The sequence below is a fragment of the Fopius arisanus genome, unplaced genomic scaffold, assembly GCF_000806365.1.
Source record: "Fopius arisanus strain USDA-PBARC FA_bdor unplaced genomic scaffold, ASM80636v1 scaffold00020, whole genome shotgun sequence".
Taxonomy (NCBI): Eukaryota; Metazoa; Arthropoda; class Insecta; order Hymenoptera; family Braconidae; genus Fopius; species Fopius arisanus.
In genome coordinates this window covers 198,282-224,538 of record NW_011887759.1, presented here as the reverse complement: position 1 = coordinate 224,538, position 26,257 = coordinate 198,282, and the positions used below count along the sequence as shown (strand labels likewise).

The 26,257-nt window shown below is 39.3% G+C and overlaps 7 protein-coding genes across 12 annotated transcripts; 3 read left to right on the top strand and 4 right to left on the bottom strand.

The window, feature by feature from the left end:
- Positions 1–1,770: 1,770 nt before the first annotated feature.
- Positions 1,771–7,439, bottom strand: LOC105264257 (protein FAM60A). 4 transcript variants are annotated; one of them, XM_011301010.1, is made up of 7 exons: positions 7,115–7,340; positions 6,827–6,997; positions 4,448–4,561; positions 4,198–4,351; positions 3,955–4,120; positions 3,722–3,881; positions 1,771–3,617 (listed from the first exon to the last, which is right to left on the bottom strand). In XM_011301010.1, the coding sequence occupies exons 3-7, from the start codon at positions 4,519–4,521 to the stop codon at positions 3,032–3,034; spliced, it is 1,140 nt and encodes a 379-aa protein (XP_011299312.1). In that variant the 5' UTR covers positions 4,522–4,561; positions 6,827–6,997; positions 7,115–7,340; the 3' UTR covers positions 1,771–3,031. The 4 variants fall into 4 exon arrangements, with proteins under 4 accessions (XP_011299312.1, XP_011299310.1, XP_011299311.1 ...); XM_011301008.1 differs by lacking the exons at positions 6,827–6,997; positions 7,115–7,340 and adding an exon at positions 7,352–7,439; XM_011301009.1 differs by lacking the exon at positions 6,827–6,997.
- Positions 7,440–7,687: 248 nt separating this feature from the next.
- On the top strand, positions 7,688–10,551 carry Rab21 (RAS oncogene family member Rab21). 2 transcript variants are annotated; one of them, XR_891970.1, is made up of 6 exons: positions 7,688–7,830; positions 7,892–8,371; positions 8,452–8,619; positions 8,975–9,093; positions 9,181–10,338; positions 10,408–10,551. XR_891970.1 is itself a non-coding variant. In XM_011301006.1 (5 exons), exons 2-5 carry the CDS (start codon positions 8,237–8,239, stop codon positions 9,419–9,421), a joined length of 663 nt encoding a protein of 220 aa, XP_011299308.1. In that variant the 5' UTR covers positions 7,688–7,830; positions 7,892–8,236; the 3' UTR covers positions 9,422–10,551. The 2 variants fall into 2 exon arrangements, 1 of the variants encoding a protein (XP_011299308.1); XM_011301006.1 differs by having other exon boundaries at positions 9,181–10,551.
- On the bottom strand, positions 10,547–14,877 carry RhoGAP68F (Rho GTPase activating protein at 68F). Its single transcript, XM_011301007.1, has 8 exons — positions 14,417–14,877; positions 14,160–14,267; positions 13,648–13,791; positions 13,386–13,566; positions 13,107–13,325; positions 12,447–12,934; positions 12,019–12,125; positions 10,547–11,950 (listed from the first exon to the last, which is right to left on the bottom strand). The coding sequence occupies exons 1-8, from the start codon at positions 14,463–14,465 to the stop codon at positions 11,777–11,779; spliced, it is 1,470 nt and encodes a 489-aa protein (XP_011299309.1). The 5' UTR covers positions 14,466–14,877; the 3' UTR covers positions 10,547–11,776.
- A 161-nt stretch (positions 14,878–15,038) lies between these two features.
- On the top strand, positions 15,039–17,267 carry RpL7A (ribosomal protein L7A). The gene is made up of 5 exons (XM_011301004.1): positions 15,039–15,172; positions 15,783–16,047; positions 16,183–16,403; positions 16,668–16,790; positions 17,010–17,267. The coding sequence occupies exons 1-5, from the start codon at positions 15,158–15,160 to the stop codon at positions 17,190–17,192; spliced, it is 807 nt and encodes a 268-aa protein (XP_011299306.1). The 5' UTR covers positions 15,039–15,157; the 3' UTR covers positions 17,193–17,267.
- On the bottom strand, positions 17,259–20,389 carry Vps53 (vacuolar protein sorting 53). Its single transcript, XM_011301005.1, has 2 exons — positions 20,172–20,389; positions 17,259–20,058 (listed from the first exon to the last, which is right to left on the bottom strand). Exons 1-2 carry the CDS (start codon positions 20,259–20,261, stop codon positions 17,641–17,643), a joined length of 2,508 nt encoding a protein of 835 aa, XP_011299307.1. The 5' UTR covers positions 20,262–20,389; the 3' UTR covers positions 17,259–17,640.
- A 110-nt stretch (positions 20,390–20,499) lies between these two features.
- Positions 20,500–23,639, top strand: Pgant7 (N-acetylgalactosaminyltransferase 7). Its single transcript, XM_011301001.1, has 2 exons — positions 20,500–20,839; positions 21,080–23,639. The coding sequence occupies exons 1-2, from the start codon at positions 20,684–20,686 to the stop codon at positions 22,667–22,669; spliced, it is 1,746 nt and encodes a 581-aa protein (XP_011299303.1). The 5' UTR covers positions 20,500–20,683; the 3' UTR covers positions 22,670–23,639.
- On the bottom strand, positions 23,523–25,894 carry CCT4 (chaperonin containing TCP1 subunit 4). Of its 2 annotated transcripts, none has more exons than XM_011301002.1 (5): positions 25,787–25,894; positions 25,547–25,710; positions 25,327–25,379; positions 25,135–25,224; positions 23,523–25,010 (listed from the first exon to the last, which is right to left on the bottom strand). In XM_011301002.1, exons 2-5 carry the CDS (start codon positions 25,659–25,661, stop codon positions 23,655–23,657), a joined length of 1,614 nt encoding a protein of 537 aa, XP_011299304.1. In that variant the 5' UTR covers positions 25,662–25,710; positions 25,787–25,894; the 3' UTR covers positions 23,523–23,654. The 2 variants fall into 2 exon arrangements, with proteins under 2 accessions (XP_011299304.1, XP_011299305.1); XM_011301003.1 differs by having other exon boundaries at positions 25,547–25,691; positions 25,787–25,893.
- Between the last annotated feature and the right edge of the window lie 363 nt (positions 25,895–26,257).

Genomic DNA, 26,257 nt, shown 5'->3' with positions numbered 1-26,257 from the left:
TAAAAGAAAATAATTGCTTCAATGTTTAATAATCTTGTTTTTCTTAGTGTTGATTTTTTGGGAGAGTCGTACTTTGCTGTAGAGGAGGGAGGAAGTCTCTGATTATAAATTGCCTCAAAAACTTATTATATACCTGTACAAGTGTATAATGCATAAATCGAGGTAACAAGATGACAATTATGGCAGTCGTGATCAGGTTTACAGTTTCTCTCCTTCATTAATATTAAAATTCATCTATATATATACACAATGATCGGTGAAATATGTCTTCGCTGATTCCAACATGTGTATATATACAATAAATGCAGTAATATTGCAATACTCCTGATCTATACTACAATATCATTCTTTTTATGTAAATAAATTGTTATCTGTTTTCTTTCTTTTCTTTTTAATACATCGATCAGTCTCACAATCTTCTTATCATGTAGTAATTAGTAGAAGTTTCAATAAGTTTTTTTTTTCTCGTGATATAAAAGGTTTTGCTCTTATCCTATGATGATTTGAGTTACGAAAGGTGTTCCAACAATTTCTCAGAAGAACACGTCACGAGAAGTAATTCATTTGCGATTAGATGTATTTACAGGCTGTCGTTTAGATCTGCTCGTGAATTCGAGGGAGTATAATTTCTCGGGTAAAACGATAATTCCATAACAATTGGATCAACTCCAGTCATTTATGAATCAACTGCCTCTTTCACCGAATGTCAGAAACTCTCAGATTTTCTTCAGTAACGATGGCGATGTTAATAATAATTGAATAGAAAATATCATTGCCAGAGTAATTATGCTAATTGATAACGAAATTGAATTAAAAATAATTCGCTACATAATTGCTATGTATTGCATTTTGTTGATTTTCCGCACAATGATGGAGATAAAAATGGAAGTAATGACTCGTGAAGTTAATGAGGTGTAGAGTAATTAACAATCGCCATTTTATCATTCATTTCTTTCCCTTTTTGTCTTGATTAACTGGCAGTGTTGGCATACTCAGCTAATTACATACGAATTGACAATAATTCACATTATTCTTATTATTTTTTCGTTTTATTTATATAAAAAATATATATTATTAATATGATTGATTGGAGATAGCAGGGGAGTGACAATTGTCTGTTTTGTGAATTAAAAAATATTTATTATCTGGAGATCGGAGAAAAATTTATACAGTAGAGTCTCGTTATGGTCGCACCTCAATTTCTGTTTTCATGGGTCTCTCGGTTTCCCCATGCCACTACCTCCGGCCTACAAGTTCTTAACAATCCACATTAATTCATCCAATGATTAATTGAATCCCGTGAAAAATAAAGCCGAAAAATAAATTTCTCTCATATTCGAATTTGCTATGAAAAAAAATCATTTCAATACAGCCTCACGCACGCGGCTATAACGAGAGTCTACTCTATTCTCTTATCTTGGTGAGAAAGAAATATTCTACACGGCTTAAAATTGAAGAGAAGAGAAATTATCTGGGATGAGAAATAAAAATAAATAAAGTGCAGTCTCATTTGCATCTTTCTGAATTGAAACAAAAATGCAAAAAAAAAAATCCAATCTCGATGATTACTATAGCACACAGTAACAGTTACGATCTTACATTTACTGTAAAAGAGATCACATCACATTCACTCTTTAATCGTCCACTTGCTATTGAAAAACATAGAAAAATGCTAGTCTAATCTGTCCACAGAGGAGGGAAAAAATGAACAAACATCCTCCGTGGACAAATCATTTGGTTCGATGTTTGATTGATAGCTTTCAACGATTGTCAATGAGCCTTTTTTTTGTATTTTATGATATTTTTTTGTAAAACTCTGATTATGTGAAGTTTATGAGGAAAACTTCAACATTCTTCATTTATAATACAATAAAAAAAATAATGCCAAATCAATGAGATGAGACACAAAGAATATAATATTGCACATTTACAATTAAAAAGTAATCTTTGTGTCTCGTTATCGATTCGTGACCAGTTGTGTTATTGTGGTTTTGTTTTTAGTAGGCTAGAAACGATCGGAGGGTTCAAGAGGTAACTTCCTTGTGCTGTTATCAACTTTTAATATTCAAGTAAAGAAAATACCTTATACTAACTTAACTAGACGTCTTGTCAATCTATCTCTCTCAATAACGTTTTTATTATTTTTCTCTCAAACAGTCTAGTACTCGCACTGAAGCAGTCCATTTATCCAATTGCTCAGTCATATAATTGACTCGCCATTACCAATTTTCACTGTTTTTCATTGACACCTCTGAGTTGAGAGGTGAACGATTTTTCAACGACTGATGAATAACATCACATCCTAGCACGAGCTTCTTACACCTAACGTCATGGAGTTCACTAGTATCCCACCCACAAAACGAGGAAATGCATTTCAATTTAAATCACCACTGAACATTCTATTTAATTTGGCCCCAAACGTTAGAGTAACATTGTTGGCATCTAAGAACTTTCACGCACGCAATTTCCCAGATAAATCTAGCGCTGGAGATGGGCAGCTGACTTTATCATTTAAATAGTTCCAAAATTCATCACAAATTCAGTACATACCGAAAGACTGCCTTACATTAAAAATTTGGAACATGAAATATACCACATATTCATCACAGCATTTTGATGTATCGACGTACCAATTTTTTTTTTTCCAATTTTCGTATTTTCTCAAAACACTTTCGATTATGCACTATTTCAACAGCTCAATTCTTACCCACCCACCTCAGGCCATTATCTCTGGGTAATAAATACAAAAAACTACAACAATAAATTTTCACGATCAATCGAATGACTTTTTAAATTGCAGGTATCCCTAATTTCACAATACAATGCATTATTTATCCGAAAAAAATATCGTCACGTTATTAAGAATATAGACTTTAAGTATAAAACTTGTATTGGAAGTTTAATTTATCTTTATCTACGCAATTAATGAAATTAAAGTCTCCAGTACGCCTAGACTACCACGAAAGAAAGAGAAAAAAGAAAAAAAATATGTATAAATTATTGAGACACCTATCGCGAGGTGTTTCTGTCATTAATTAGTGACAGAATGTCTTGCAGCGTGAATAGCGAAATCCACGAGTGGATTGTTAGGAATTGATATTGGGAGCTGTGAGTCTGATGACGTTACGAGATTTTCAAGTGGTTGACACGTGAATGTCTCCACCTGTTTCGTGGTTACTAATTTAATGGGAACTTCGCTCGTTAATCTGATAGTTTCTGACAGTGCAGCTGCCTTCAATTGTATCGTTTTACTCTGATGGACTTTGATACTCGCGACGACGCTGTTACTACTGCTCTTAATGATTTTACTCTCACCAATACCAGGATTCGATGACTCGTCGTAGCCAGAGTCTGATGAGGAATCGCTGAAGATTTTGCCAGTGGTCTTTGATACCTCTGAGGATGAGTCAACGCTGTGAGCTGGACTTGAAGAGGCTGCACTGTGGACTGGACTTGCTGCTGACGAGCTGTGGAATGGACTGGCGTTGGCTGGAGCATTTACCTCACGTGGACGTCGTTGAAGGCTCAGACAACCAGCACAACGTTTTATCAGGGATGGATCGACGATTATCTCACCGTAGAGACCTCTAAATATTTCTCCACAGCAGATTCGCTCCCTGGAAAAAATCAGCGCAATTAGCAGATGCGAGTAACGAGTAATCATTTTTTTATGAATCTCGAAAACTGAAAAATCAAAATGAAATAAAAAAGTGGCAAGTACCTCTTGAAATAGGTCATATCAATGAACCCATTGTAGTCATCTTTCTCTTCAACGCAATTTATGTTATCAAGTCTTTTATTTGTTGTGACAGTGTCATCACTGCCCTCGGGACTTCCAGCACGACTCGATCCCTTGCTGCCAGTCTCCGTCATCTCCTCATCTGCAAATAACAATTTTCACATGATCTTGATCCGAAGGAAAAACTCGGAAAATACAATCTGCAAGAAACGAACCATTCAAATCATCGCTCATTGCGGGACTCGGCTCGCGATCTTCATCGGGCTTGTTCAATATCTTCTTCCTGGATAGCTTCTCCATACTCTCCTTCAGCTTCTTCTTATTCTTTGATTTGAATTTGGTCAGAGATTTGATTCCCGGTCCTGCTCGTGCATCAACAACCTGTAGAGGCCCAGCCCAATATTATTAATTCGACATAAAGCATTGAGTTGATAACGAATTATGAAACGTTGGCTTACGTGACTCCAATTTCGATCGCTTCCAGCTGGTAGTTTTTTCCATCGTTTTACCAGAAGCACGCAGGCATTACAGATTTCGCCAGTGCGCCTCTCTTCCAGCAAAAAGCAGGGAAAAAAATCCTCCTCGTACCGTTTGCTGTCGGTGAATCGGGAGCTGAGAACAAATAAATATCGAGGAATTTTTTAGAAACACAATTTATATATTAGTAATCATATAATTTATTCTTAGGCATAAGTATTAAATATTTACCTGCTGGATTTGGCCTTGCAAATGCAGCATCCTGTGGTGGACCGATAAACCTTCGGTTTATGAAAACTAAACATTTTCCTTACTCGTTCTTCCCTTCTCTACTCTACGTGTCCCCTAAAATCATGAAAAAAATGATCCATCAGTCATCATTACGACAAAAATTAACAAAAAATGATGTCGTGTACATTTGGATATAAAATCTTATACGGAATGCCCTTGACCCAGTTAGCCATCTGCAGTAGGTGCCACTTATACTCTTTGGCAAGCGATCCCATCGTCGAGACAACACAATCAGCCTCCAACATTTGAATTTGAATTTTTTCTGTAATCAATTCCCTCCCCCTAACCCCCCTCACTGTGCAATCATTGCCCCCGCGGATAATATAAAGAGTAGAAGTAATTCGGTGATTCCTTGACAACGAAATAAATAAAAGAGGACAACTCGTCTAGCTCTCTCGCCCCTGACACAGTTACCCAGTAAATGCTACTTTCCTTTTCACTTTTACTCCACCTTTACCTCTCGAAAAAAAAAAGTGAAACAAGATGTGAGTAATATGAAATCGCTCTCTACACGGAAGTGGCCAAGTCTAACGTAACACGATTTATTCAATCGCATGATTTTGAAAATGATGGATATTTTTTTTTCTACTTCAGGGTTGCAACGGACGCTAACTGTCAACGAACTGATTAACTCCGATGATCTGATAACTGATTCGTTATCATGTTTTGCCCATCATGAGACGTCAATGTATCTCAAGAGATACAGCCACTCGAATATTTTGTTATTCAATCAAGTAAATAGTGAGGAAGGTCGTTTTTTAGGTGCCTGTCATCGAATTTTCTTGTTTCATCTGCTGTTTTTCTGGTATAAAAGACTCCACAAGTCGCTATAAGCCCAGGGGTATTTTAAAAGCTGTAGAATGTTGTTTTTCGCGGTTTACGTTCAACTTCTTTCTCCCTTCTCTATCATCGCGAATAAACGTATCGCATTAATGCGTACGCACGTTTCTGATGCTCCAAAAATAACTCTGACGGGAAAAGAGATGGAGACAGAGGACATAAACACAAATATATAATGGAATACACGAATGCAGTGGAGAAACGAGGCGAGTGGGGAAGCCCGACTGATAAAAAAAAATTTCAAAAAATACACGAGTTGAGTCGTTGAGTCGTAAACATGCAACGCGTATGCCAGGGGATTTTATATGTTTTCCATCTATTTTTTTTTTGTTCAAGAACAGACCAGTGAAGGCCGGTCAGCATATTGTAGGGGAAGTTGGGGTGAAATTGAGAATTTTTATTGTTTACCACAATGACTTCAATCCCAAGAAAATAAAACGCCAATCCATCAGAATTGTTTTAATATTTCAATTTTGTGAAATCCTGATTGATTCAAATGTTATTGATTTTAGATTGAACTATGACATTTTGCTGTATGAGAAAATCAATAATTAAAAAATCCCTTTCCATGAATCTTTTTTCTCTATGCCTCAGCCCAATGGTTCTCCAACAATTGAATTTGAAATGCACCAATATTATCACTAACTTCCTAAACGACTGGAAAATGGACTCATAAAATGTTTTCGTGTTTACTACAACTATTTTTTAGTTTTTTTCTTTTCTTTATAGTTGCATAAACCAACAGGTTGTGTGCGTGATGAAAAAAAATATAATAAATCAATTGAAGTAAAAAGAAATTCGACCTATGTGAGTATAAGGAGAATCTGTCCCAAAAAAAGGGAAGAACTAAAATAAGGAAAAGGAGGAAATTAGAAGAAAAAAAAATGGATGAAGAAAAAGAAGAAGGGAAGAAGGGGGAACGAGAGAGGAAAAAGAAAAAATAGAAAAAAAGAGAAAAAATAGAAAAAAAGAGAAAAAGGAGAAAAAAAAAGGAGATTGAAGGGGACACATGCAGGAATGAGGGTAGAAAGGCATATTGGATATATAGGAAGGGACGAGGTGGGAAAGTAGAGTAGTGGAACGAATGGAGGCGCGAAAGGTTTGGAGTAGAGAAACAAGTAGAAGTGAGACGTGCGCAGAAAAATGTCTGACATGGCGCGTGGCACAGCACAGGCCGCGGCCATTGCGGCTTCCCTCGTTTTACCTCCCCCCTTCAGTCGTCCCAGCTGTCCCATAAATCATATGTCAATTCTCCACGAAAAATCCGACGATGGGACAAAACTCGACTAATGGATTGAGCCAATGTGGCGGTACAATCAGTGATGCATTGGTCAGATGAACGATAACATCTCTTGTTTATGATCGAACGAAATTAATTGATGACCAACTGTTATGAATTATTTGCCACTAACCGCCACGGGCACGCCATGACAGATGATACGGCACGCAAACAAACTAGGTATCCATAACAGCCCCTACCAATTGGCAAAACCTCCATTATTGCAGCTATTATCCATCAAGATGACCATTGAAATTTGATAAATTATGTCAATGCACGTGGACGCATCTGGATTCACTGCTAGGTGTCCCTCTTCAATGGAAAATCAACCCTAATGTATATAGACCGCTGCGGCGGCGCGGATTTCAGATCTTAAACCATAACGAAATGACATCAGTCTATTTACCCGTAATTTATCGAATTGTTGAGTTAATTCTCAGGCGGTCAGTGAAAATCATTGAAATTATTACGAGAAATATCGGTATTACCAGACGTCAATGATGATACTGCAGTCTGGCAGATAGACACCCGAGTTTTCGTCAACACCGGACACGACGCTCACATTAATCGCCACTTGTCAATTATTTAACTCACCAATCATCAATGACAATTGGAAAATTTATTCATTGACACATTGTCGAACGGTTTGAGGGAATTTTAAAGATTTTCGGACACATTTACTGACACTTAATGGACGTAATATCACAGACGGAGTTTTCGCTTACCTTTTTAATACAGGTGACGGTGAGTTTTGGAGTCCCTTTCTGCGCAGAATCGGCGCGCAGATGCCAGAGAGTGTATACAAGAATCAACACAACAACTTCCAGTTGTCAAAAGCGGGCATTACATTTTTTTCACGTTTTAATTTGAGGGCGGAATGATTATTTAACTTTTTTGAGAGGTTCCTGCGGATTTTGGGGTGATCTGGGATTTTTTAGTGAAGTCCTGTCGATTATTATTGAGATTTTTGGGGCCTTCCGGATATTGACTACTCGACTTCCGGCTTCACTGCGACGCCGCAGTGAAGTGACAGTTCTACATGAAGCCGCCAGGGTTGAGCTGAAAAAAAAATGTGTAAATAAAGAGGATGGTGATTTGACAATGGGCTGTCATCCGTCCATCTGACGTTAGTCATCCTCATCCCCTGAGTCATCAGTCCCAAAATTTCTCGACCTGTCCTTGAAATTCGGTGCTGGTGGAGATGGTGAGATAATGCTCTGTTTTTTTTTTTCATGATTTTTTTCGTGATTTGCGGGTTTTTTCAGGTGGACTTTTAAATGCGCTCCCTACGCCACACAGCGGTTATTCCTCTCAACATTGGATTTCACTTTCGGACGGCTCTTCACGGGCTTTTCCGTGTCTAGCCGAAAGTTCATTGACAATAGCCACCTGAAAACAGCTGATTGCTTGACGTTGGGCTTTCGCCACCGGGGAAAAATAGAGAGAAACGGATTGACGGTATCATGTCACTTCGTCGCGTCTACTGATGATAACAAGTCGTAAGGGGAACGCGCAAATTATCGGGAAATCGTGATTGGTTTATGTAAAGGAACCGGTTTGTTGTTTTTTTTTCGTTGTTTTTATTGTTTTTTTTTATCGGTTGGCTTATCATGGCAAGCTCTGTTGGGAACAATGGGTACAATTTTAAAGTGGTTCTTCTCGGGGAGGGGTGTGTGGGAAAAACATCGGTGGTACTGAGGTATGTTGAGGACAAGTTCAATGACGACCATTTGACGACGGTGCAGGTGAGGCTTTTGTTGTTGTTTTTATTTTTCCAATTGATTTCGCGGGATTGATTGAGTATCGGAATGTTTTTTGATTGCAGGCATCGTTCCTCACGAAGAAACTCAATATCAAGGGGAAGAGGATCAATTTGGCGATATGGGATACTGCCGGACAAGAGAAATTCCATGCTTTAGGACCAATTTACTATCGAATGTCGAATGGAGCGATTTTAGTTTACGATGTTACAGATGAGAATAGCTTTCAAATGGTGAGGGGATTTTTGCTTTGTTCAGTCCATCGTCAGGCGTACAATCGTTTTTATCGGAGGCGAGATGTAAACAGAGCTTATCGGGGATTATTTCTGTACACGTCGAAGAATGGCTGAATTGGGATGCGGTTTCGAGAATCCAGTAGCTTCATATGCATTTATAATTTTTTTGAATGCATTATTATGTTTAAGGGGATTGACATACGATATGTCGAATTTTTATGTGCCGATTTTCAATGGCAAATTTGTAGGGCCACTCAAATATGTTTTGATATTTTAATTTTTTCAGTAATCTGAAATATTCAATTTGAATTATTGGAATTATGTGATTGGATAGTTTAATTGAATTTTTCAGGTAAAAAATTGGGTGAAGGAGTTGAAGAAAATGTTGGGCAGTGATATATCTTTAGTCATAGCAGGGAACAAAGTTGATCTCGAGAAAGACCGAAGTGTCTCGATCGAGGAAGCGGACAAGTGAGTACACAAAGAGAAGCCATAAAATCCGATAATTCAGTGCGAGCAACTGCGTCACACAAATCTCTACCTCATTAATTACTGCAGGTATGCGAAGCAAGTGGGCGCAGTGCACTTTCACACGTCAGCCAAGCAGAACCGAAATATCGAGGAAATGTTTCTGGACCTAACGAGAAGAATGATGGCCCACGCTGACGAGACTGAGCAACAAAAGTCCAATCTCAACAGGACGAGCAGCACCAGGCGAAATGTTGTTGTCGTCGAGGACGAAGCTGAACCGATCCAAACGACAAAGTCATCCTGCTGCGGGGGTTCACATGCCTCATGAATTGATCTTTTGTCTTCTGGAATTGAATGCGTTATAGACTTGGGACAAACGATGTATATATTTAGTCACTTTTGTATTTACCTCGAGATGAAGTAAAATTCCTCTCGAGATCTTTTTCTCCCTATTTCTTTTTTCGTGAAACGAGACGAGTCGCCAGACTTGCAATTTAGTTTTTCAAAGATATTGAAATTGACAGGTAAATAGTTCGATGAAATTTTTATGAGATTTTTTTAAAAACCAATAGCGAAGTGGTGAAATGAGATGAGTAGAATTTAATTCAGATTGGGCCTAATTATCAATTTATCTTGGAAGAAATTGATTAAAGGGGGGAGGTTGAGGGACTTTTCTGCAGCTAATTGAATTTTTTACAAAAAAAGGTTTTTTCGATATTTTCTTCTGAAATCAATCTTACTTAGACTCTTGTGATAATCACGTGCATGAGAGTGTTGTACAATGGGGGAGAGGAGGAGAGGTGCAACTAGAACGGCATTCTACTGTATTAAAAATTCGACTATTTCTCTTCAATCTCAAAACATTCAGCGAAAATTAATGTCAGAGTGAAAGTAACTTATCTCGTTTTATCATTCCACTAATGATTTTGCGAAAAGGTCATCGTGGGTTATCGAGTTTTGATATTTATGATGATTGAAATTGCCGAGGAGATCATGTGAGTTGTTTTTGCAAAGTGAGTTTGAGAACAATTCTCATGCAGACTGCCAAAAATATATATATCGATGGACGCTCTGGATCGATTCAACTGCAACGATCATGGAATTCAGTAGCGAAAACGTGAATATCTCCGAATCTAAAGAAAATATCGGAATGTTTCTGAGATGATCTTTTGCAGAGAAAGCTCCAAGAAAGTTCTTCATCAAAATTTCAGTATTTCTTTTAGATCCCGAGATGTTCCCCAAAAGGTACTGATTAGCTGAATCAACTTATCTTTTACTTCTTCGCTACTGAATATTTTTTATGAATCGTTTCAGATAATCCAAGTAATTTATGAGGAATATTGAGGCTTATTCTAATGACGGTCAGTGTTACTAAAATTTACCAGTGGTGTACTGTTTAATTCAATGTACGAGAGTCCTATTACGATTACAATGTGCAATAAATAAGTCGTAATTCAATTGTGAAGTCTAGGTTTTATTTCAATGATTGGTGGCATCGATGACACTCCCATTCAATGATTCATGTTTAATATATTATAATGGATTATGTTAAACATATCCAACTATTTTTAAATATACACGTTTCTCTCGTTCCATTACTGGGTTAAATTTTGGATTAGAGACATAAATTATTGAAAAGAACATCGGAGAAACACGTGACTCCTTGCTTTAAGAAAAGATTAACACAAAGAATTAGTGTAATTGTTTTGCATGTGTAATAGTCTTGAACACATCATAACGACCAGTCGGAATTGCTCATTTCATCTCTCTTGCATAAATAAGTTTACCAATCCAATTTACCATCTTTTCTCTTACCTAAAATCTAATTTTTATCATTTCTCTATACATTCAAGTGAATTAATTATATTTACAAAGGTTTGTATCAATTAAAAGGATATGACCGGTAGTTTAAAAATCCATTCTATACACATTATATTTTATTTTCAATGGCCGGTATTAGTTGCAATGAGTTTGAGACCTCTCGTAGGTGAAAAAGTCATGGAATGTTTAGCTAAACTGTTTTTTTTCCCATTATTTTTCAATTCAACTGTTTTTCATTATTTTGAGTCGTTACAGGACTTGAAGAATGGTTTTTATTACAAAAAAAAAATTATTTACTCACTCGATTACTAGAATTAGTGCGATTCTCTAAGGCATCTCGTTAATAAAATTATCGATTATTACATTTTTCTCTTTCATTTCCTTCCTTCGCGTGTTTTTTTTTCTCAATTGTTTCTCTTTTTTGTCTTCAAATTAAACTATTTATTCCTCTTTTCCTACAATTAAAAGTATGACGTTTCTTTTCATCTTTGGTATACAATCAAAAAAATTCAGTATAAATATTTTGACACCTTTTTTTTAAAAAAAAAAGAGATATAAACCTTTCATTTTGTTTTCGCATTTTAAATTCGTCCCAATAGTACATCCATTGTGCTTTCTGTTGTGACTAGGTTTCTGTATTAGTATGACATCATCGGAGAGTATTACGTAGAGTTACAAAAATGAAGGAAATTATACTCGAGAATAATCATCACAACTTCCGATGCCAATGTCAACATATTTGTTTTTCTTTCGACAAATTGTTTCGGGGGAGTTTCTAGTCATCAAATGTTGACTTCAGGTTTAATTACTCGAATGGACTGATTAGGCCATGAAATAAACGCAATTCTGGAGGAATTTTTGTTTATATGATGAATATCTTATCTTGATACGCGAACAGGAAATCAATGAATTGATTTATCGGTCCTATCGCTGACAAGGACATTCCCACCGAGGAGGGGGCTCTCACCAAGTTTGGACCAAATACAACGGCTAGATTGCTGGATGTCATCTTATTTAAATCAGATCTGTCCATTACCTGTTGAATAAATACCATTTGTAAATTTCCCTTCAATATTTTCACCTGAAAATTATTTTCTATCTTACCCTAGATAAGAACTGCACTATGTACTTCAGTAATTGATAATTATCTTCCGGTAATTTTTCGAGAACGAGAATTTTCACTTTACGTGGACGTTCATCTTTTGATAAAGCTGAAAGATCAAAAATAATTAGCTGATTGATGAAATCGTGGACTTTGTGGTAGATATCAAGAGAGAAATGGCTCCAAGATAAAACCTCAGTCCCTGGAGTGTCAAATTTCACATTTATAAACAGGAAAATACTAGAAACCCCAAGTTTTACTGGAATCCCATAAAAATTTTCACTTTCATCGAATCTATTTTTATTTTCATAAAAAATTTAATAAAGATTTTATAAAATTTCTCAGAAAAGCGCGAGCTGGAATTTTTCTTACTGATTCGAAATGAATTGAAATAAATTTTAGATAAATTTCAATAATGAGTGATATTTACATTGAAACTGCGTGATTTCATCATAAAGTTCATAAGTCATCAGGGGTTCATCGAGTTCCCTCAGAAAAGTCTTCAAAAGTACAGCAGCAATGTGTGGATCGCCTCGAAAATCAACAGGCAATCCGTGATTGCACTGATTCTGTAATTCCTTGACAACAGCAACATTTGCAGATCGACGAAAAATGCCCTCAGTCTCCAATGCATCAGGTGTATCGAGAAACTCCACGCATTGTCTGACAATCGGTGGAATGGGATCGCCAGCATTATTCTCTTTGATAAACTGTAAACTGGCACCAAATTGCGTCGTTGCAATTGGCGTTGCCAGGGAGCTAGATGGCGGACTCGTTGGCAGATTTTTCCTCGTCTTCAGCATGAGCTGCTCATCGTGCTCCAGCACTTGTTGTGGAATGATAAGTTGATCCAAATTTATATGCGTTGCCAATTCATCGAGATAATTGACGTACATCATTTTTCGTCCAAACTTAGCACTGAAAAAAGATGAAATATTGTAGACGAGTACTTCAATCTCCACAGAAAAGTCTCTTGGGTTTCCCGAAACCACTTCACCCCGTAGATATTTATAGCCATCTACACGCAAACCATTTCCCCATCTCCTTCAGGCATCTCATAAGTGGTCCCAGGGAAATTAAGAATAATTACCTAATAGCCGGTTTAAATATCTGCCAGACAATCCTGATGAAGTTAGTGGGGTGAACTAAATAAAGTGCCTTCAGATTTTTCTTATATTTCCTATCGAACGCCTTGTACGCCTGCCATAGCCACGATAACGGTGGCTTGTTCTTCGAGGTAAGGCCATGATGAAAATAAACTAAACTGTAGTCCTGCTCGACAAATGTGTCCAGTGTATGTGTGAGATATCTGAAATATTAAACATCGATTAATTAGATATTCAACCGAAATGTTGTTGTCTAAACAAACCGAAGAAGCTTGGCGTGATTGAAGACCTCCTTGCCAACAGCTGGGAGTTTGCAGGCGGATACAACGATGACCTTGCGTCCAGCACTGTCATCACCCACCACTTCCACAATACCAAGCCTCGCAATATCGTGGTAATCCTCCTCGTCAGCCAGCTCCTCATCTAAGGCAGCCAGATCTTCAGCTGAAATTACAATAAAGACCACGAAAGCCATAAAATCCAAGTGTGTCGTCAAAGTCCTTGACATTTAAATATCAATCTCACCATTCTCGATTACGGGGGCGTCCACCAGTGCTTCCTCAAAGTTTTCCTCTATCGTTCCATCACTCACTGGACTTTCCAAGTAATCAACCACTGTCCCTGTCCCAGCTATACTCAACTCCAACTTCTCCTCCAATAGTTGTGTTGCTTAACAAAAAATAACCCAGCTATCGATTTATCACCTTTCTTTTTTTTTCAAAAGAAAAAGACGCTCTGCCATGAACCAATACCACCACCACTGATATTACGACAATTACCACAACATTTAATCGAAAAACTTTACGTTTAATATCAAAATGTATAACACTCATTACTCACTGGGAATTTGAAATAAAAAAAATATCTCATAGATAAAATTTCAATAGAACTTCCTGGACTTGAATTCTTCAATTTTTTAAAATGACACTTTGGTAATTTTGTCATCAAGAAAAAATGATTGAAGTTGAAAGGACATGGGTAATTTTTAATCAACTTTGAATTTCGAAAATAAAATACAAAACTGAACAAAACCTCACCATTATTTGGAGGTGCTTGAAGTTCGGTGTCGTCAAACTCTAAATTTGGCTCGTAGTCGTGATAATCAGAGAGGCTCGGATATGGATCTTCAACGTCATTCGATATACCTAAAGAATAATAAGAATATTCGATTAACGAATGAATAGCTCACACAGGAAAGGACAAATTCAAATGTAAAATAGGTGGAAACAGGTGGAGTGTCATAATAAATATTGGTGGTATTGTACGTGTGTTGTGTTTATGGTTCACACATTACCTGTCAAAGCCCTCGCTGGACTCGGTGACGGCTGATAATCAGCTTCCATATTTTTATCACACCGTTGACGACTATGATGGATGAATTTGATTAATGCAATTATTTCAATTGCCGAATAAAAAACCACCGCCCCGTTTACATGTCCACGGGCCCTCCTATCGCCAACGTAACAACATGATTTGTGTTGCGGTGGAAAGTTAGTGGACGATGGAAAACCTCTTTCTACGATATATCACTGTGAAAACACAAAACAGAGTCATATGTGGACTGCGTCAGGGAAGGAATTCTGCGCGTTTTGTTAACATAAAAACTATTTTTTCACTCCCACCAGGTGGAGCGCTTGCTTTATTAATGTCTCATTTGAATTGGTTTTAGAACAGATATTCTAAAACAGACAGGAGCAAGAAAAATGAGTTTTTATGTTGAAATAAAACGAATTCCTCGCCAGAACTGCTCCAAAACACACGACGTTGTCAAATTTTTTCCGTGACACAAAATTATCAGGGATTATTAGGGATTAATCCTCGCTGTCATTAGCAGATGTCACTGAACCTCATAATAATTTATCTGCAGTTTCACTTCTAGATTCAACAACTCACGGTTTATTTCAGCTGTAGGAGGCGTCACCTCTGCTTCTCCCTTTACGCGCTCGGTCGCCATACTTCGCGTTTTCAATCGCGAAGAGTTGTATTTTATATTCCATTAATTTCCAAGGAATCCTTTGATTCCTCGATCGGAATAATGGTGCAGAAGAAGGTAAACATTATTGTTAACAAGCGGTTACGAATATTTTTTACTTTCACCAATGTGCCCACAATTAGGGGAAAGTTGAATCTCGGTGGAATCGGCTCCACGATAAATTCACCTCCACGTTATCAACATGTCTAAATCCACAGAATAATTATACTTCAACAATAGAAATAAATTGCTTTCAACTTCTTTGTAATGCCTAATTTTTCCATCCAAGAATCATTTTTCTGAGAGTACATGTTCGATTTTAAATGCAAAAAAATTGTTGAAAGAATTAGACAACTTCTTTTATAGAATATTGAGGTTATTAAGGCCTTAATTGACTGTTGAATGTGTCGACAAGTGTTCAATGGTATCTGTTATTAAATAAAGAAAATATCATCCGAGTGAAAGTGAGTGAAAACAGTGTTTGCCACCCCAACAGAATTTTCCTCCGGTCTCTAATTATTTCAATTGGAGAAAAACCTAATGATGACAAAAAATAGAGCCAATCCCATGAGCTGTTGCGATAAAACTCCTATTTTTGAACTGAAATTTCTTGTCAATCCATTTAACATTGTGGATAAATATTTTTTAAACGTATACTTGAGGTTTCGTGTGGTTTTTCTCTGTTTAGCCCAAGAAGAAGGTAGGAAAGAAGGTCGCAGCTGCTCCTTTGGCAGTGAAGAAAGTTGAACTGAAGAAGCAGACGAATCCATTGTTCGAGAAACGTACTCGTAACTTCGGAATTGGCCAGGACATCCAGCCAGCTCGTGATCTGAGCAGATTCGTCAAATGGCCCAAGTATATTCGCATCCAGCGTCAACGGGCTGTCCTCCAAAAACGTTTGAAGGTTCCACCTCCAATCAACCAATTTACCCAGACCCTTGACAAACAAACTGGTGAGTTTATCTTCATTTTTCAGACCTAAACATTACAGCAGTAATAAAAAATATTCCTCTCCTGTGGCATGACTACAAAATATTCAAGTAATTAGAAAAAAAAAAATGTTTATTATGTGCTTGTGATATTTCCAGCAACACAGTTGTTTAAAATCCTCGAGAAGTACAGGCCAGAATCTGCTGAAGCCAAGAAGAGGAGGCTGAAAGCCAGGGCTGAGGAGAAGGCTGCCAAGAAGGAAGACACACCAACCAAGAGGCCAAATGTCGTTCGCAGTGGAACCAACACTGTCACTACCCTCGTCGAGCAGAAGAAAGCACAACTCGTTGTGATTGCTCACGATGTTGATCCCATCGAGGTAAATGAGAAGAATTTCTTCACAGTAATAAAGATTTCGTCTTGAAAATCGGTGAAGCTTTTTTACATCTTACAGTTTAATTTTCCCAACTGTTTTTGTATTTATTATTATTTACAATGATGCCAGAATTTCTTCACCTGAGGTGAGAAGAATAATAACTTCCTCTCATTCAAAGGATGAAACTTGACTCTGAGTTTTTAATTATTTAAATTATTGATTTCTTTATTTTTAAGTCGAAAATGAATTAATAATCTTTTTTTGTAGGTCGTTCTCTTCCTCCCCGCTCTATGTCGTAAGATGGGGGTGCCATACTGCATCATCAAGGGAAAAGCTCGTCTTGGACGTCTCGTAAGACGTAAGACTTGTACTGCGGTTGCCCTCACACAGGTAAAAATCAAATGCAGATGGTTAAAATCGTGTTTCCATCTTTAAAAATCCATTTTCCTCCTGAGGAAACCCAATGATGAAAAAAATAGAGCCAATCCCATGACAGGTCGTGATAAATAATCTATTTTTCAACTGAAAACCTCGGAGAAACTTCTACAGGCATTCGGGTATCCTTTAAAAGCAGTTACTCAATTATGTAATTTTTTTTTCCTCATCTAGGTGGACTCTGCTGACCGAGCCAACTTCAGCAAGGTCGTCGAGGCAATTAAGACGAACTTTAACGATCGTCATGACGAGATTAGACGTCACTGGGGTGGTGGTCTTCTTGGCAGTAAATCAGCTGCACGAATTGCCAAGCTCGAGAAGGCAAAGGCTAAGGAGCTCGCCCAGAAACAGGGTTAAAAATCCATTTTCAGGTTTTATACTCTCAACTGGTCGATACAAAAAAAAACAATAAAACCATAAAAAAAATTTAAACATACCCTTTTATTTGGAAACATAAAATACATGAACTAGAAATGATTTTCCCTTAATATGATCTCATTCAAAGTTTCTGACGAAAATATACATAAAATTCATAAATTCGATAAGATCATTAAAAATATACAATTACTAAGACAAGACGAGACTCATAAACTAATAATTTACATAATTCGGTAGAAAGCGATAAAACATCTATCTTAGCTCAATCAAAATTCAAATATATAAATTAAAAAATTAATACATAAATCAATTGATCACTAATACATTCAATAAAACGACGAACGGACGAAAATATATCTTGAAGAATTCTCAATTAACGAAATTCCATATTCAGTAAAAATTGAATCTGCGCCTCTTAATTAAATCTCTACATCCTCTTCTTAATGAGTTTTTCCAGTCTCTTAATTTTTCCAGCCTCCATCTCTGGGCTGTCCCTGACAAAGCCCTGAGCCTCCCCTGTACCTATATCGTTTCCCCCGATCCTAAATAGCTCGACAAGAGGAGTCTGTTCGTGTTTCTTCAGGCCCTTCATATCCAAAATTTTTTGGAACTCCTGTACCTGTAAATCAGGGAGAAGTCTCCGACACTGTTCGACAAAGGCCTCAGGTGGTTCAGTCGTCGACATGACGACCTTGAGAATCATTTCAGCTTTAGCCATTCCCTTGACAACGACCTTGGTGTAGGTGGCAGGAGCTTTCCTCGTCACCTGACAGCCAGTCGATGGTAAATCGAGGAGAGCAGTCTTCAGCATGTGAACATCCAATAACAACTGCTCAGCTCCAACTGCACTCAATGGTTTGCATCTGTATAGCTGTTGGACGAGCTTGGGAATAAAGGAGCTCGCAAATTTCACACACAACTGAGTAAAGTATTTCCTGCAGGAGGACAATCTGTCCCTGATTGCTGGTATCGTCTGTCTCAAATGAGCGACAATTGTGCTGACGTAGGGGCTCTGATCGCCAACCCCTTCGATTGCAGCCCAAGGGATCTTTATCATGGCTATCAAGGCCGACTCACAGGCAGCCTCCAGGTCCTGAACAAGTAACTGAATACAATTGGAGATAACGTTGTGAAAAATGTCCTGCTCCTGGGACAGATTAATCTTATCTGAGAACAGTTTATCTGTTTTTTCCTTCAATTTCTCCTCCAGCTGCTGAGTTGTCTCCAAGCAGTACTCAGCTGTTGTCAGAATACAACAGATTCTCGATTGCTCCTCTTTACTGAACCTAGTGATCTCCCCCTCTTTCAGAAAACTCTGAAAGTTCTGGATAAATCCAGCAGTGGATAAATCCCTGAAATCCCTCGTGATGCTGCTCATGCTGGTCCCCAGACTGGTGCCTCCCATCTTTGGTAGATTATTTTGAAGGAGCTTGAGGGCATATTCCCGCAGATACTTCTGAAATGTCTCAGCGAGGCTGAGCATGATGGGTCCTGTGCTGAGTTGAGTGCACTGGAGCATGCATTTTTTATAAAAAACGAATAGATCAGCGCACGATGATAAAACACTGCTGGGTCCCTCGACTCCATCAAAATCCTTGGCCCCTGGAGGTTGACTCTTGCAATCAGCCACGAACTTCTCCATCAAATCAGCGAGATTTCTGTCTAGACTCTCAATGTAAATATTGAGATAAGGCTCGAAGCACTTTCCCACTAGGTTAGCAAACGGAGTGAAAGCTGGTTTATCATTTTCACTCTTTTCGATGTTCTCCTCCTCGAAGGGATTTCCAGGCACCTCTTCTGGACGAGACTCCACTGCGACAACCTTCCTGGGATCAGAGCCCTCGAGAGTAACTCCGGAAAACCTTTTCGCCAGGAGGTTCTCAAAATTCGTAGTCCTCTGAATGGCATACAGCAACAATTTAACGTCAATCTCCACTCGTCTCTTCTGCATCAGCTTAGATAGATCTTCTCGGGTCACATTGCAGAATTGAACAGCAATTCTCTCGGATATCTCCCAGTCCAAGGGAAAAATATTTCCAAACTTCTGCTCAAAGTCCATCAAATGTTTCTTGATCCAGGTGTATCGTTTATCAATTTTGTCCAGCCACGCAATGTCCTGATTCTCGTCGAAGAGGTGAGCGTACTCCTGGAGTTGGACCCCAACGAACCACGTGAGAAGGTCCTTTTTCACCTTTGGATCCAACACAGAGAGTACCAGACAACCCTCAGTTAACTGAGCAAAGTGCTTGGGATTCTGGCCTGAGAAAGCTTCTTTGAAGTCCGATGTAATCTGCTGGGCAAGCTCTATCTCTATTTGATGAACTTCACTCGATAATTCTTTAATCTGAGGAATGTCCATGTACGAGCTGAAGTACTGCATCACTTCCATGATGGCTTGGAGCTTCAGAACAATCTCTCCGTACTGTTTCTTCTGGGTGAGACTCTTCAAACTGTCGACCTCACCCACTAGAACGTGCAATTTATTCAGAGAGGTGATAGACGCTGTGAGATTTCTCTTCGCAAAGTCCAGTTGTTTTATGTCTCGTGTGATCTCTTTAACGGTCTCCTCGGACTGTTCGGCCTTGTCTTTTATATCCTTTATGTGGAGAAATAGCTGGCGAATGACTTTTTGTGCGTCATCCAGTGCTGCTCTACCGTCCTGACCGACATTTGTCTGTCCTCTGACGACTGAACGAATCTCTTTGTCGATAGAGCAAATCCTGTACTCCATTTCATTCACGACGTCGTCGATGTTCGAGAGAGACTGCTCCGTGGGGAAGAGGGAGTTTATGTAGTCCACTACGTTGAAGTTGGGCTGATCTAGAGGATCAGAGCTTGGTAGAACCTAGAAATAAATCCGTAGTTAAACATGAGTGACAGTACAATTTCATGGCAATATCTTCAAAGAAGAAATGGAATAGCTTCCTGTCATGCTGATAGATTCCAAGGGTTAATAACCTGTTCAATGACACTCTGCACACTCTCGGGGAAGGTGTAAACCGTCGACTGCAGTTCCTCCATGTCATCATCCTCATTAATCCCCATCATTCTTAAATAATAACAGACAGAACAACCCTCAATAAACCACTACAAGTTAAAATTCACAAAAACATCCACATTTTGCTCCGAAATGAGCTGTCACCTCTCCCAGCTGGTGACAGCCGACAGGTGCTCCAAAATGTCCAGGCGATCTCTACTTTGCCGGTGATGAACGATCGAAACTCCTACGACACCTTTGGGCGATGCAATGAGGATAAACCTGACGATGCATCAAGTCATCGTCAAACAATTATAAACTGAAACCAGTCGGGAGTCAATTGTGAAGTGAAAACGTGTCATGGAGCAGCTGTATAAAATCGCCGCATAATCCCCTCTGGATTAAATAGAGTATTGAATTTGTACTTGAAGAGATGGTGTAAAACGTTTGAGGAGATACAGAGAAATATTATTTAAGTAAATATTCTGTGGCAATGAGGATTTTGAGGATGAGACGAAGTCGCATGACGAATGTCCTTATTGGGTTGACAGTTGCGGTGTTAGTACTTTATGCTATTTATTCGTACATCTCTCCAGATCATGTTAATAATATGAAGGATTATTGGCCTGAGAGACTCCGGGGTGTAAAGGTGAGAAAGGATTTATCGGTTTTCATAGGTTTTAAGGATTGCGAGATAGCGAGGGAAGCATACCGCATTTGTTGCACGTGCAGAGATATATTTTTGTAATACCTAGAGGGAAAACATATTTTTACAGATGTATATGCTTTTACGTGGGTGTTATTTTATTGTTTCAAAGGTCAATGAAAATTCATTTTCTTTTTCTTCAACTTTAAAAAACCGTTCTCATAGAAACCCTTTCCTCCTCAGGTTCCTCGATTTATAGAAGGTCTAGGTAATTTTGAGCCGAGAGACGTGAAGCCCCGGAAAGGTCCGGGTGAAGGCGGCAAGGCGCACACTCTCCGCGACGACCAGCAGAACGATGTCCAGCAGTCAGAGTCAGACTATGGAATGAACATGGTGTGCTCCGATGAGATCTCCCTCGACCGAAGTATCCCCGACATTCGACCGGAGGAGTGCCAGCACTGGGACTACCCGGAGCATCTTCCAACGACAAGTGTAATCATCGTATTCCACAACGAGGGATGGTCAGTTCTGCTGCGGACAGTTCACAGTGTGATAAATCGTACGCCTCCTCAATTTCTCGAGGAAGTACTCCTGGTGGACGACTACTCGGACAAAGAAAACCTGAAGAGCGATCTGGAGTCGTACATCGAGAGATGGAACGGCAAAGTTCGACTGCTCCGTAATACTGAGCGTCAGGGACTCATCAGAACTCGATCCCGAGGGGCTAGAGAGGCTCGTGGAGAGGTAATCGTCTTCCTCGATGCTCACTGCGAAGTCAATATAAATTGGTTGCCTCCTCTACTGGCGCCAATAGCTGTTAGCAACACTGTCATGACAGTTCCAATAATCGATGGTATTGATCATAAAACATTCGAATACCGGACTGTCTATCAGGAGGGACATCTCTACCGAGGGATTTTCGAGTGGGGGATGCTCTATAAGGAAAATGAAGTCCCCAAGCGAGAGCTGAAGACAAGAGCTTACTCCAGTGAGCCGTACAAATCCCCTACCCACGCTGGAGGTCTCTTTGCCATCAACAAGAAATTCTTTCTATCCCTGGGGGGCTACGACGAGGGTCTCCTCGTCTGGGGTGGTGAAAACTTCGAATTGAGTTTCAAGATCTGGCAGTGTGGTGGTAGCATTGTGTGGGTGCCCTGTTCCCACGTGGGCCACGTCTACAGGGGATTCATGCCCTACAATTTTGGAAAGCTCGCACAGAAGAAAAAAGGGCCTCTCATCACTATAAATTACAAGAGGGTCATCGAGACCTGGTTCGACGAGAAGCATAAGGAGTTCTTCTACACGAGGGAACCACTTGCCAGGTTACTGGATCATGGGGATATCAGTGAACAACTGAAGTTCAAGAAGGAGAAGAAGTGTCAAAACTTTCAGTGGTTTATGGACAATGTTGCTTATGATGTGCTGGATAAATTTCCAGAGTTGCCTCCGAATATTCATTGGGGAGAGCTGAGGAGTGCAGCGACTTCTGCCTGTCTCGATACTATGGGACAGGCACCTCCCGCTCTCATGGCAACTGCACACTGTCATGGATATGGGAATAATCAGCTGATCAGGCTGAATGCCAAGGGCCAGTTGGGCATCGGGGAGAGGTGTGTCGAGGCTGACAGTCAGGGAATTAAACTTGCCTTCTGCCGGCTTGGCACTGTCGATGGACCCTGGCAATACGACGAGAAGACCAAGACTCTTATTCATAGGGTTTATAAAAAGTGCATGGCACTGCATCCACAGACTCGACAACTTTCACTCATGCCGTGCGATGTCAATAATGTTTATCAGCAGTGGAGTTTTCACCAGATACATCCGCGCTGGTGAAAGTCAGAGGATCATCGTTACGCACAGTTTTTATTAATGAGTACTTAAGACTATATTTCGATTTTTGGTGGATGGCGAGTGGAAGGGGGAAAGTAGCTGTTATAAAATGATGAGTTGAGTCTGAAAATTCTCATCATTATTTTTGTTTGGGGAAATTTTTAATGAATGGAACAAAGTATCACTGAATTTTTAAGGGGAAAATAATTTCTATAGTAGAGGTATTGTCGTACTTCGTTTTAATTCGTGAGTAGGCCTTTCTAATTTTATGAGCCCAAGACTAAATAGTTCTCTCACATTTTTATACAAGTAAGTGCAAATGCATTCCGCCAAATGATTCCTCATGATTTTTAATATAGTGTTTCTACCTGCCTCTATTTTTGGGACTCTTCAACATGTAGATCTTCCACTTTATGTGATCTGGGGCTTCGAGATTAGTTAAATTCTTGGTATACGATTTATGGAAATTCCGATGATGTACAGTGAATCATTTACTCGTCTAAGATTGAGGCAAAGTATTTTCGTTAAACTATTGGAATTGATTAATACTAAATATGCTCCTGTAAACTTCGAACAATAATTACATTAATATTTTTTACATTGACTTCATGGAAAGCTGACTGACAAAAATCATTCGTGATTGATTCGATCCAACTATTGATTCACTTGTACTCAGCTCACGTAATTTAATATGTAAAGAATGACTATTTTATTACAAAATAAAAGCTGTTTACATTTCCATCACTGTTTCCAGTTACTCTCCCGAAAAAAAAACAGATAAATAATCGCACTTGTGCGCCACATGACTAAATCAATCAAATCATTAAGAAAACAATCAAAACTCCCACACAAAAAATAAATGTTGAATAACTTTATTTATCGTATGAAAGCAGTTGAAAGAAGCGGGAAATCCCATGGATTTCTCACAATTCCAAGATTGGACAAATGAATGTATTCCATAGATGAAAAAAAATGGAAAAATTATCACTTATTGCTGTGTATTGACAATGTCATCGATCTTCAGTATACTCCTGACAGTTTCAGAAGCCAGAGTGATACAGCTAGTGGACACCAGCAACGGCTGGACGACATTCTCCTCCAGAATATTAGTGATGGTCCCCTTTCTGACATTGATTCCAGCAGTGACTTCACCCTGTGCATGCCGATTTCTCAGTTCCGTCACCGTAGCAATGGGATTGAGACCTGCATTCTCAGCAAGTGTCGATGGAATGATCTCTAAGGCATTGGCGAATGCCTTGATGCAGTAAGCATCGACACCCCCGAGAGTTTGCGCATAGGCTGAAAGTTTCAGTGCCAGTTCAATCTCAGGGGCTCCACCACCCGCGATCAACGCCTGCTGCTTGACGAGACAACGAATAACGCAGAGGGCATCGTGGAGAGAGCGTTCAGCTTCTTCCAGAACGAGCTTATTACTGCCACGAACGAGAACAGTGACAGTGCGCCCGGGATTTTGAATGCCAGTTATTCGGACGAACTTTGAGGCCCCAGTCTGCACCTCTTCGACATGTTCAGCAGAGACTAGATTCTCAGCTGTGAAATGATCGAGAGAAGCAATTGGCCTGCAACCCAGAGTCTTGCAGACGAAGGAGATATCCTCACGCTCGACATTCTTAATCACCATGACCTTGATCTTATCCAAGAAGTGAATGGCAAGGTCACTGATTGCGTCACGAAGAATTGACTTCTGAACAAGGAGAACGTTGCAGCCGGACTTCTTGATTTGTTTGACAATATTCAGAATGTAAGCACGTTCTTCCTTGAGGACTCGATCCATTGCGGAGTAATCTGACACCACGACGTTGTGATCCATATTGGTTTTTGGGGGTGAAATGCAAAATTGGATGAGACCGATCTTCGCTTTCTCGATTTTTTTGGGACCGTTGACGTTGCAGGACTTCTGAGTGAAGACCAGGCCCTCGATCAACTCTGTGTCCTCGACGGTGCCCCCCAGCTGCTTAATCACCTTGATGTCACTCAGGTCTGTAGATTTTTCATTTTCAGGCTCTGTGATCTTCAAGACTGCATCGACCGCGAGGGGAGCGAGAAGAGAGGACTGTTGGAATACAACTTTTGAATTTAAGGAGGTCGCTGCAGCTTTTATGAGGGACTCCCTGTCGCTCAGGTCAACTGGAATTGCCATGGACCAGAGGAGAATCTCTACGGCTTTCACTGCGGCCTTCTGGTAGGCCTCGCTAATCGCTGTTGGGTGAATTCCCTTTCGCAGCAACATCTCAGCTCCTTCTAGGAGAGAGCCTGCTACCACTACTACACTTGTTGTTCCGTCACCTGCTTCAGAGTCTTGGGCTTTTGATAGTTCTACCAACTAAAAAAAATTATTCCATTGTATCCACAATTGACTGAGGTTTCATATTTCCTCTGAAGTACCTATTGTACTTTCTCATTCACACCATCATTTAATCTCATGAATTTTCATTTTGTTTATTTACCATTTTAGCTGCCGGATGGATAACATTCATTTGTTGGAGAATAGTTGCACCATCATTTGTGATTGTGACTTCTCCATTTCCCGCTTGGATCTAACATAAAAAATGACACTTATTACAATCACAAAAAATCACCGGATGTGACGGTTGTTCATTAATTCAAATGAAAAATTTTAGAATTGACAGTTTATTCACCATTTTATCCATTCCACGGGGGCCCAAACTAGTACGAATCGCATCACAAACGGCTGTGGAGTAAAAAAGATGTGATGAAGAGGAATAAAACAAGTGAATTGGCCGGTGTGTGGGTTATGCCCATAAAAGGCAAGATTTGTGCTCCAAGAACGGAGTAATGTCTTACCAATCAAAAACATGATTTGCAGAAATATTTGACATGACTACATATGACAAGTACCTTTGGCAGCCCCAATGTTGCTGCTGCGGATGTCCCTCGGTTTTGTTCTGTCCTGGAAGGCTTTTCCATGAGCCTGGGTGCGTCCTGGCTCGCCGACTTTGCTCAATGCCGTCATTTTTCCCTGAATATCGGTTGTACTGACCCTCTGAATATTAAAGACAACTCTAAAAATTAATTTATTATTTTTTCTCCAATATCTGTGAGTCTCGAATCGATTTGTACATTCGCTCGTCAACTTACTGTTTTGTAAAATTTTTTAATTGTAATGAATTGTCGCAGAGTCAATCAGCACGAGGTAATTTCAGCGTTGGACATGGACAACATAAAACAGACTGGAGAATTCGAGAATCTTATACAAAAAGAATTCAATTGTCAACCAGGGAATATATAGAATATGTAGTTCTGGGGGTTTGAGTGACCCCAGCGGCATCGTAGTACTGCACCCCAAGAGAGGGAGGGCGCAACACGCAATGCTGGGGTGTCCATCAAATCGATGGGGTGACTTTTATTTTCTGCGGTATGAATGCTTTTTGTTTTTTATTTGTTTAACTGAAATTTAGTTGACTGCAGAACGAGCGGAAGGGAGAAGCAACATCTTGTGGAGTATCAAATGAAAAAAATTATTTAATGTATTGAAGATATACTACTAATGAAAATTTATATTTATAATAAGCGCGTTGTCTACTCGGCAGCGTGCTTGGCTAGCACGCC

Coding starts and splice junctions, on each gene's coding strand:
- LOC105264257 (XM_011301008.1), bottom strand. CDS start 4,521: ATGTTTAGTTTTCATAAACCGAAGGTTTATCGGTCCACCACAGGATGC. Junction 4,352..4,447: donor TGCAAGGCCAAATCCAGCAG/GTAAATATTTAA, acceptor ATTTGTTCTCAG/CTCCCGATTCACCGACAGCA. Junction 4,121..4,197: donor GCGATCGAAATTGGAGTCAC/GTAAGCCAACGT, acceptor GGGCCTCTACAG/GTTGTTGATGCACGAGCAGG.
- Rab21 (XM_011301006.1), top strand. CDS start 8,237: ATGGCAAGCTCTGTTGGGAACAATGGGTACAATTTTAAAGTGGTTCTT. Junction 8,372..8,451: donor ACCATTTGACGACGGTGCAG/GTGAGGCTTTTG, acceptor TTTTGATTGCAG/GCATCGTTCCTCACGAAGAA. Junction 8,620..8,974: donor ATGAGAATAGCTTTCAAATG/GTGAGGGGATTT, acceptor TGAATTTTTCAG/GTAAAAAATTGGGTGAAGGA.
- RhoGAP68F (XM_011301007.1), bottom strand. CDS start 14,465: ATGGAAGCTGATTATCAGCCGTCACCGAGTCCAGCGAGGGCTTTGACA. Junction 14,268..14,416: donor TCCAGCGAGGGCTTTGACAG/GTAATGTGTGAA, acceptor ATTATTCTTTAG/GTATATCGAATGACGTTGAA. Junction 11,951..12,018: donor TAGTGCAGTTCTTATCTAGG/GTAAGATAGAAA, acceptor TTTATTCAACAG/GTAATGGACAGATCTGATTT.
- RpL7A (XM_011301004.1), top strand. Junction 16,048..16,182: donor GACCCTTGACAAACAAACTG/GTGAGTTTATCT, acceptor TGATATTTCCAG/CAACACAGTTGTTTAAAATC. Junction 16,404..16,667: donor ACGATGTTGATCCCATCGAG/GTAAATGAGAAG, acceptor CTTTTTTTGTAG/GTCGTTCTCTTCCTCCCCGC.
- Vps53 (XM_011301005.1), bottom strand. CDS start 20,261: ATGATGGGGATTAATGAGGATGATGACATGGAGGAACTGCAGTCGACG. Junction 20,059..20,171: donor TGCAGAGTGTCATTGAACAG/GTTATTAACCCT, acceptor ATTTATTTCTAG/GTTCTACCAAGCTCTGATCC.
- Pgant7 (XM_011301001.1), top strand. CDS start 20,684: ATGAGGATTTTGAGGATGAGACGAAGTCGCATGACGAATGTCCTTATT. Junction 20,840..21,079: donor AGAGACTCCGGGGTGTAAAG/GTGAGAAAGGAT, acceptor TTTCCTCCTCAG/GTTCCTCGATTTATAGAAGG.
- CCT4 (XM_011301002.1), bottom strand. CDS start 25,661: ATGACGGCATTGAGCAAAGTCGGCGAGCCAGGACGCACCCAGGCTCAT. Junction 25,380..25,546: donor CAACATTGGGGCTGCCAAAG/GTACTTGTCATA, acceptor TTTACTCCACAG/CCGTTTGTGATGCGATTCGT. Junction 25,011..25,134: donor TCCATCCGGCAGCTAAAATG/GTAAATAAACAA, acceptor AATTTTTTTTAG/TTGGTAGAACTATCAAAAGC.